At 40.2% G+C, this 10,566-nt stretch overlaps 1 protein-coding gene across 3 annotated transcripts in view; it reads right to left on the bottom strand.

Moving 5' to 3' along the window:
- Positions 1-644: 644 nt before the first annotated feature.
- gabrb4 (gamma-aminobutyric acid type A receptor subunit beta4) overlaps positions 645-10,566 on the bottom strand; it is a 344,554-nt gene continuing 334,632 nt past the window's right edge. For all 3 annotated transcript variants that reach the window (XM_050034395.1, XM_050034380.1, XM_050034388.1), the window contains one exon: positions 645-10,394. In XM_050034395.1, coding sequence (XP_049890352.1) covers positions 10,041-10,394 — 354 coding nt within the window. In that variant the 3' untranslated portion in view covers positions 645-10,040. The remainder of the gene's footprint in view (positions 10,395-10,566) is intronic.

Raw genomic sequence — 10,566 nt, 5'->3', positions numbered from 1 at the left:
ATCAGTGTTTTTCCAGCAGCTATTTAGGTTCCAAACATGAGTGTTTTGTAGTGTCCTGTCTGTGCTTTACCAGCAGTTATTTAGGCTTCAAACGTGGGTGTTTTGTAGGGACCTGTCTGTGCTTTTCAAGCGGCTATTTAAGCTCCAACCATGGGGGTTTTGTAGCGATCTAGTGATTGTTTTCCATTGTCTTTTTAGGCTCCAAATCGGAGTGTTTTTCCAGCTGCTTTTCAGGATCAAAATGTGGGTGTTTTGTAGTGAACAGCCGGCAGCGATAGTGGCATTAAAAGCGGTTGTTTCTGTAGGGATACTGCTCCCAAAATTGGGTACTTAAAGCCAAAACATGATCTTTTCCTAACAATAACTTTGTGCTTAAAAATAACCACACATTAACCACAGCAATGTTAAAACGTGAAGTTTCAACATATCCGCTACATAATAACGTGCAAAATTCATATCCATGGTTTGCAGGAATGTACAATCCCAACCTTTTTTTTGGCAACTGGGTTGACAGGTGTCAATGCTACTTTATTCAACCTGTACTACAGAAGAGAGTTTTTACTTATATTTGCCAACAATGTATAAAAAAAATACACTGTTTAGTAGTTCCTGAATTGAAAAAGGGGCAAATATTACACTTGTCAGCAGGAGTCACTTTGCGTCTTTATTCAGGAAATAGGGTATGAAAGGAGGTATATTCTCATAAACGCGCAATGTTTTGTAATCAAATTAAAAGAAGATACTCTTGATTTTTCTTAAATTTAGTTTTTCAGACTGTCTTCATGTTCAACAGTCCTTATCAAAAGCAAGACACCAACTAAGAGGTGAGAGCTCTGACAACAACCTGGAATAGCAATGGTAAATACCTGATTTTATCCTCTTTATTTTGCAACATTGTATGCTATTTACCTTTTGCGGACTAATATCTGAAAATAAATTAATAAAAAGTCAAATGAAACAATGTAGAATATTAGTCCTCAAAGGGCAAATGAAAAGACATTAGCTTTCTTTACTGTATAAGCCTTTATTTGTAAAAAGTCTGTTGTTTGAATGATAACCCTTTTTATACCACATACTTGAACACCTTGTATTTGTAAAAAACACATTTTGTTCAAACACCTAAAAAAGCTGATTGACACTATAACATTAATTTGCACTGACAAAAAAAATACAACTTCATACTACACAAATGTTGATTCCATGAGTACTGATACTCCAAATGAAATCAAACACCTTATTAAACAACTGAATCAAATAAACGCCCAATGTGAACAAAACAATTACAGTACAAAAACCAAATGCATTTTTCTTCCAGTGCCAGTATATCAGATGAATTACATTTCCTTCTTATGATAAAACAACAACAACAGTAAGAATAACAATCCATAACAAATGCAACAAATACAATAAATCAGAAATGAACACAGAAATGAATCAAATCATTTACTAATTCATATTGAAAAATAAATGGTCTATTGGTCTTGTGGGTTTCTTTCTTTTTGTTGCCAATTTTTTTCCCTATAAAGTGTTGGAAAAAACTTTCTTACTTACTGGTTAAACATGAGATAGTCTCCCTGGTATGCTCTTCCAAAGAGGGAGGTATACTGATGTGTAACTGGGAATCAGCACAGCTTCTTGCAAGCATCATCATACGGTAATTGACAACAGACCTGAACCAGAGGCAACTTATTAAAGAGAAAATACAGGGAACGCCCACTCAGTGTGCAATCACATGGCTTACGTTCAGATGCTACTTGTGAGCATCCTTTACATCCTTTGTAGTTGAAGGGCGGTTGATGTTAATGCTGAACCTGATAAAACTACAACATGCACTTGGTGCATCTATTCCAAATTGCGTGATTTACAGTAAATACATTGTATAGAAGTACATATTCATGATTCGCATGAATCACAGCGTGTACGTTCTACGTTTACATTTTTCCTCCAGTTTTACGAACAGTTTGTTTCACAAGATTTTATAGAGCTGGCTGTAAAACAAGTGCAATTTGAGCATGTAAACACTGGATCTTTCTTTTCCTGGCTGTGGAGATGAATTCGGATGGCGTGGAGTAAAAATATATGAAAATAAACCTTTCAAAACTCAGGTCATGCAAAACAAAACCTACACGGTACATACAAAATAATGAATGCACCAGCAAAAGTTCCTCCAACAGTGAGGAGTCTGTCAGCCAAGTTCTGGTGTTTGGTGGATGAAATTTTCTTTCGTGTTTGTGGTCCACTCTTTTATCGGAGGTCGGGCTCCGTGCTATTCATGACTCACACAACACTTTTGTGTTCACAGGTTTGGCCCGTCGTGCATATCTGTTATCTGGGATTGGCGTAATCCCAGATGAAACGCCCTAACATGAAGACTGGAGTCAACAAAAAAATGACAAAGTATAATCACACTACAAAAAAAGGCCTAAAGGAGCTGTGTGTAAGATTTTGGGGGAAGTAGTGGCATCTAGTGGCAAGAATTGCAGCTTGCAACCAGCTGAAACTTCTCCCGGTTAGATTTCCTTCAGCGTTCACAGTTCAGATGTTTTTTAGCGGGAACTGAATTATTCTGAGATGTCTTTTCCTCTTAAAACAAACGGACCAGGTGATTTAAAGCGGTAAAAACACTGACGAAAGCAGTATCAAGTTTAAAATCTGTTTTTCTACAACTTAACAACTGACAACTTAAGATCCAGACGTTCAGGTAGATTTTACCAGGAGTGGAATTACCCACAGAGGTCTCCTCCGCCTCTCTAAAACAAATGGACCCGTTGATTTAAACCAGTAAAAACTCTTAATGTCCCTATCTAGAGTCAGTGTTTGGTGTTCAGTCCGTTCTAGGCTACCGTAGAAACATGGCGATCTCAGTGGTCTAAGACCCGCTTCATATGTAGATATAAACGGCTCATTCTACAGTAACGAAAACACAACGATTCTTCTTTTCAGGTGATTATACACGAAAGAAAACATACTTGTGATATTATATTCAATTTCTGCCAACATATCCCCCTAAATCCTTCACACCGGACCTCTCATTAACAGAACCAAGGGACACTTGTGGAACTGTTTTATCTTTGCATTTATCCAGGGGACAATTTCCTATCAATACCCTCACATAGCTAAACATATTTGCTTCTGGGAGCTAACCCACACAGACATAGACCTCTATTGTAAGCAAGTGAGCAGCTGCACTTGGGCAATTGGCTAAGTGCCTTGCTCAAGGGCACACGTGACTGTCTTATTGAGGAACAGGAAAAGAACATCCCACTCGCCTTCTTAAGGCTATCCTGCTCCTCTAGCCTCTATAAGCCAGCTAGCCGATCATGCCCTTAGTATTTTTAGCAGATTCCTGGACGATTCAGTGATTTGTTGATGGCTGAGGTAAACGCTGCAGGCATACTGTGCTGAAATCTGCTGCAAATCCTTAATTCCGGTATGGTAAATGGGAAAACCCAACTCGAGAATTTCATTCAAGATGTCACCATCCCGTTCGCTGACAGTGAACTAAGACATACTGCAATATCCAGTGGCAGTCTTAGCCTTGTTCTTGAGGGAGCAGGTGAACCAATACAAGCTCAGAGCCACCAGAAACTCCTTCACTGTGAGAGGACTTTGCATTGATTTCTCCATTATTTTGTCCACACCATGTATTTCTTGTGTTTCGTTTTTTTTTTTTTTTTAAGGTTTCGTTTGCAGAAGTATGCCAATGCTAGAGAAGCTGTCCATGCCATTAGCAGTGAGGCTAGCTGGTATTACGAACTGCCATGTTTTTGTTCATGCATTAAGAACTATTAAGTGAAAGATATCATATTTACAGTACAATTCACATGTAATTACACATATACACTAGAGGCAAGAAAATTCACATTGAAATCAGTTCAACACTTTTTTTTCTCCTCCTCTGCTCCTTGAACATATGTGTCAAAAGAAATCTGTCTTCTCTCTCGTATAAGCAAATATCCTAAAGGAAAAGCATAGAACAGAAGATCCTCACAGCTTTTGGGATGAATGTGCTGATTTCATGTCCAGAAAGCAGGTAATACATGTTCTGAGTTAAATGAGGGGTGAGTATATTTTGCGTGCATGCAAGGGCTGCTAATGTTTCTCCTCAGTATGCGTTTGGAGTTCATTAAAGATATGCATCAACTGTTTCAAAACATAAACATTAATACCTGAATTGGCATGTTTGTATTCATTTCTGGGAATAAACCAACCTGAATGGGAATTTGATTCTCGTGTTAGTCTGCCTTACAAAATGTAAGTGCAAGCTGAAACCACAGAGCAGATGGATTCTTTCTGGTTAAATACGTTCCATTGTTTCAGTTAAATAACACTTACGGTTGTCCCATAGTTTTCCAAACAATAAGTGCTTGTTTTGCACCGGAACAAATGGTATCCTCTGGCCTCACACTCTGTATCAACTCTTAGTAAAAATCCATCATATTGTCGTTGAACAGTTTGACGAGCTGTTAGTGTCCAGACCAGGATGAAATGATGCAAAATAAATGAAAAAAAAAAAAAACTTTGTAAAGGGTTTTATTTGAATGAACTTGCATTCACTAACTATTACCACCTTCCTTTATTTTCATTCTAAAGAACAAGGTTACCTGAAACATGAGTGTGAATGTGCACATCGGCAATCACCACCTCAAAAGCGCCTGGTACCCCTGACACAGGCGCTTCTTTCCACAGCTAACATCATATCCCCTTGCGCCAACCCTGAAGTAATATATACTGCGGAAAACAATTAAGATTTGCTCTTTATTTTATTGCAAACACCAATTGGCAAAAAGAGAATTGTATCTAGTAATGATGACTTCATTGCAGCATCTTGAACGAGACTGTTTAAACTGCAGCATGCATATCTCAGAGATGTCGTTAGTTAAAGGGGAACTCCAACAATTTGGAACACCAAAGTCTGTTTACAGGTCTTGGGCAGAACTACTGCATTTGTGAAAAAAAAGAAAATAATTTTAAAGCCTTTTGTGGCTCCAGAAGGGAGATGTGTGAAGTCTGATATATGCTCCTAAGTGATGTCACTTGAGTTGGCCTCAGTTGGGTCTGAAGACTATAAGTTTGAAGATGAAATTAATCTGTGGGGGTTCTTTGCTATCTTGGAAATTAGCGCCCCTACCAGTTAAGTTAGGTGTAGGAATAGAATCATGGTTGAGCATTGTCACGTTAAGTACTTGAGGTAACGTTATGATGTGATGTTACGTTTGTAAATATCTTAAAGTAACTGACATGGACCCCAGTCTCCTGGGTCAGCCCAGTTAGCAGAAGAAAATGTTGGCATTGTACATTTCTGCAAACCACAAATACGTTACACTTATACATTTCATACGTATCACCCATAATCATGTATATGGGCTGACTTTGTCATCTGGAGGTGGAGGGGTTGGTGGGTGGCAGACTACTGTTCGAGACCAACAAACAACAAAAGTGGTCGTTTTTTAGCAAGTCATCACGGTTTCCATCAACTTTTGGGGCACCCCATTTTTTCTTATTTTAGGGAAGCTAGGCTCTTTTTCTCACGACTTTCAGCCCCCAAATGTGGGGGATTTTTTAGTGCCTGTGGCTGTTTTTTCCAGCGGGAATAGTGCCATGAAAAGTGATTGCTTTTTACAAAGACATTACTGCCTTTACAAGAGGGATTGTGCCCCCAAAGTGGGTATTTTAAGACAAAACATGATCTTTTTCTAACAGTAACCAAGTAGTGTTTGTGCCTAAACCTAACTACACATTAAGCATCGTTGAAACGTGAAGTTTCAATGTATCCGCTACATAATAACATGCAAATGTAACGTATCCGTGGTTTGCAGAAACGTGCAATGCCAACATTGAATCTGAAGATTGGTTTGTCTGGGTGAAAGTCCTGTGTTTGTTTGACCCATCCACCACCCCGACCTTCTGTAAGCAGACCTTCTCGCTCTTTATTTATCTACCTCACCTTACTTCCTTCTTTGCTTCTGTCGAATGAGGGAGGACAACCTGCAGCGTGTAAGTCACATGATCACAGCCTCCTGGCTCATGATTACATGGGTTACATACGAATTATAGTGCATTACTTTTCAGTACAAACAGTGAAAGAGAACAGCCTGCCCTGCTTGAGGCTGGCGCCCCGAGGCTACATTAGCCGCTACTAGCATAACACACCCACGCTGAAACAACTGATGCTACTGAATTCAAGTTCATTGCATTTCAATCTTACTTCCATTTGGCAGCTTTAAAAATTTGTGCACATTAAGCCACTTCCTCAGGCTTTAATCTCACCTGTCAACTACAGTATAATACTGAATATGTATTCTCTATGTAACACAATAGAAACTGCTAATTTAGCTCATTGTGGCACCCGTTGACTCGTTGCCAACTTTCTCATAAATAACAACAAATTTACTTTCTTCACATTAAAGACTTATCACTATGTTTTGGTCATGTAATCCCTTGGACCTCACAGTTGACTGGGAGACAAACAACAGATTGTTCAACTGCAGACAGAAACATAACACTCAGCTCAGTACATCTTCCTGTTACTCTCACCATTTTAGATACTTCCTGTATATTTTCAGGGATTACTGGATATTTAAAGGGGAATCTTTTTTTTTCGTTCTTTTTTCCTTTTGCTTCAACAGTACAAATGACAATGATGCATGAAATTTAAACAAAAAGAAATACGAAACTGGGATCACAGCTCGGGCCTGTACAAACGTCTCTCTGACTTGCGGAGACAAATTGGTTTTTGGTCAGTATTTCTTTTTTGAGGACATCTTAAGCATACTACACTCAGCGCTCCAGAGGGGAGTGGATATTTCTGATGATAAATTGATTTCTCTGTAGCCCTTCCATCTTCCTCTTATCCCCACGTGCTTGTGTACTGTATATGAAAATTTCCGTCTCTTTTCCATATGTATAGTTCTCAGGGACCGCACTGTGTATTCTAATCAGCCAATCACCTTTTTTCTTTTTGCTATAGGACCTTTCTGGTAGATTTGGTTGTACAGGTTTTACTAGGAGCCTGTTGCTCCCAGTGGAGCCTGTTTGTGCCTGAAGTGGAGATGACACAAAGAAGATGCCGATCTGCACTTCAGCTGAAGCCAAACAGGCACGGGAGGATGTGTTATATGTAATTTTTTAATTTCCCTTCATTGTCTGTTTGACTTTTATTTGGTGACTGATTTGGATTCAACCCATAAACACGTGATTATCCAGCAGAGATTAGAGGTTCGACCCTTTTTACTGACTCACTCGAATCACCGAGTCCGTTACCCACAGAGAGATGAAACCCCCACCGGCTCCAACTGCCATAGAGCTCACGCACCAGAGACTTTTGCGGACACGTTCTGCGTCTTTTATCTCCTGGAAAAAACGAGGTTGAGCGCTGGATGCTGCTGTTGTGCCTACTCTGTGCCAGCTTTCAGAGGTTGCGCCTGACATTGCAAAGTGATCAATACCACTGTATCACGGCCTTCTTACTAGAATCCTGAGTTCGAAGCTGATCTTCTTTCAGGCTTTGTTTTGAATATGTTAAATTATCTGTGGGACAGATCGTAAAGCCCTGCACTCAAATGGATAACTTATTCATATTTACCATAGACAGATATTTATGATATCAACTGTGATTGGTTGTCCCTCGTCAAATGAGATGCGGTGCTCATTGCTGTGTGCCACAAGGGTGTTGCTCTCACTTTTGAGCATGCCTTCTATGCGTCTGCACTAACAATAATGCAAACAAGACATGTGCACTACCCTTAAATTCCAGTTTAGCCCTCCTCTAACTTGAATGGGGATAAAATAACTTAATCATGTGGCTCCTCTAGACTTTTCAAATGTTATCAGACCAAATGGATCAAACTCTGATAGTAAAACGAGTCATTTCACGAGGGTTGCTTGAAAGAGAAAAATAATTATTGACTGTTTAAAAAATGCTCCTATTCCCATGATTGTGTGTGAGAACAACACATTTTGTTTCTGCTGTGGAACTGGGAAGTTGTAATTACATAGTTTGACCACTTGGTTAAATTGGCCTCAAAGCCTGGCGCTGCTCCTGGGGTCTTGCTCAAAAGCACTCAAGCTGTTTCGGAGATGCTCAACTGGAGGTGACAGCTGAGTATAAAGTGTTCAAGTGCTCAAGCAGCCCGAGTCAGACCTTCAGCTCTGGGCTGGCAGAGCGAACACTGTGTTGAAACAAGCGCCAAAGTAGTCAAGGTTAATTAACTCAAGACATTTCCAGAAATACAGTGAATATAAGAGTTGCGCAATAGTGTGAGTAACACGTTGTCTGGCCTCGTCTTTGCACACTAGCTAGTAGCAGGTAGGGGTGAGTCAGTGAACGAGTTAGCGGGGATGAGGACTTGTCACTCCCGAGTCAGTAAAAAGAGTCATTCATGCCCTGCACATCACTGTTATCCAGTTGAATTAAAAACAAAATCAAGGTCCTAAAGTAGTTTTTTCCATTTACAAATGAACCTGAGCACTGGAAATGCAGTGTGTGTGTGTGTGTGTGTGTGTGTGTGTGTGCTTGATAGCAAAACAAAACAATAATGCATATGGATTATAGGCCTTTTGGTTCTCAATTCATGGCTATTTATCACACATTTTCTCCCCCAGAATCAGTGCATCATTCCTGATTAGGCTGATGTTTCGGATCCTCGGGGTTCGGAGCGTTTGTGTGATGGCACTGATTGAGTTTGAGTGTGAAATGTTGAATCCTTCTCCTCACGTCTTCAGCCCGGGCTGCCCTTTACAATCCCAATCAAATTATCTCGCCTTCACAAACTGCAACTCCAACACAAATGCTCAACAAACAAACAAACAAACAAAAATACTGTATACTGAATGACAACTGGTCAAACTGCGGGCTGATATGTTGACTCTTTTGAATATATATGTCCTCACATTGTCACTGTGGAATCATTTCAATCACAAAAGCCTCCCATTTCCTTTCAGCGAACACAAAGCAGGATATGACGTCAATGAACTCTGCATCTAAAGAGCATGGGAATCAATCAATAGGAGGAAATCAACAGTACAAGTATACTTTCATGAGAATACTGAATGATAAAATGTATAGAATATGTTTTTTTTCACACAATCAAAATGAGTAATGCATACCTTTGACTCTTTTATCTCATAATGCCCTAGCTCTAGAACATGTTCCGACACCCTCTGAAATCACAGTATTTTTCAAGACAAAATCATATCTACAATAATCAGCACTTGTTTTCAACCATAATGAAAAAGACCCCCCCACCCCTCCCCCAAGGACGTGTTTCTAAAAATAACATGAGAAGAGAAAGGAACACAAATTTGCGTTGACTCTGGGCGGGAATGCGGCGGTCAATCATACCATCCACGCGGAGCCCATTAGGCCAGAGCTGATGTCTGATAAAGAGAACGATATCACTTCAAAAAACCCAAGGAACAACACATAATCCAAACAAGGTTGCTGTACATAGTAGAACCGGAGATTTCCGTGCATGTTATCCATGGGCGGGGTGGGTGAGGGTGGTGGGGCTGGTGGAGGGAGGGAAGGGGGGGTGTCAAGGATCTCACTCAGCTGATGCCTGAACAGACGAGCCACCACTAATTTCATGAGCTGCAGTAGAGGATTTCTGATTACAATAAGTGTCAATAAAAAGTCAATGGGACTCTGAGACATCTTTTCTCTCTCAAGAGCTTTCACTTTCTCTTTTTTTCCTTGTGTTTTTTTTTTTAGCAAAAATATCATGCAGTCTTTAGTTCCAAAAACTCCCGGGTGGGATCTCGTGTTTGTTTCTTTCTTTCTTTCTTTCAGGAGGAAAAAGAAACTCAAAGCCTTGAAATTCTTCTCTCACAATTATTCTTAAACATTCAAGTCATCCTATTAATACTTTGTACAGCAGAGAGGTCCTTCAGGTTTCACACGTGTATATATAAATATAATATATAGAAATATGCATATACATATGTTCAACTTGTATATGTGTATACATATTTTGGAACTGTATCAAAGCCAATTTAATGTGCTCTCAAAATATGGCCCATGATTCCTAGTGGGATGCACATCAATTCACATAGTACAACCAGTAGATTAGGTTGAAAAATCCAAAGGTGATAGGGAAAATGACCCGGGACCACTTGTCAATGGTGCTAACATCTGACAGGTTTGGGATTTTCAACTTGAGCTTGGAGGAGCGTCGTCGTAGCCGACAGTTGGCCCGGCTCCGCATGGCGCTCCGGTCCAGCGAGTGGTGGCTGAAGCCATCTCGGGGCGCCATGGGCTTCCTGAATTGGACCCCGGAGCTGTCGAAGGACATGACTGAATTCCGAGAGTCACTGACGCTGCTACCCACGTCAGAAGGCATCACCTCGTTGTTCATCTCCAGCGTGGTGAGGAGGATGTTTCCATAAGCATCCACCTGTGAGGAGAGGGGAAAGACACTCAGAGTCAGTGAGGTCTGAAATGTCGAACAATAGCCCCAAATTCCCCCAATAATGAAACTTATATTAACCCCCCTCCCTTCCCCGAAGCCGTCAAAATGCAGGGATGATATGGAACGTCATTTCTTGCATGCCACAGAAATAGTTAAC

Source organism: Epinephelus moara, chromosome 3 (assembly GCF_006386435.1).
Source record: "Epinephelus moara isolate mb chromosome 3, YSFRI_EMoa_1.0, whole genome shotgun sequence".
In the NCBI taxonomy this organism is placed as follows: Eukaryota; Metazoa; Chordata; class Actinopteri; order Perciformes; family Serranidae; genus Epinephelus; species Epinephelus moara.
This window is presented reverse-complemented; position numbering and strand designations above follow the sequence as displayed.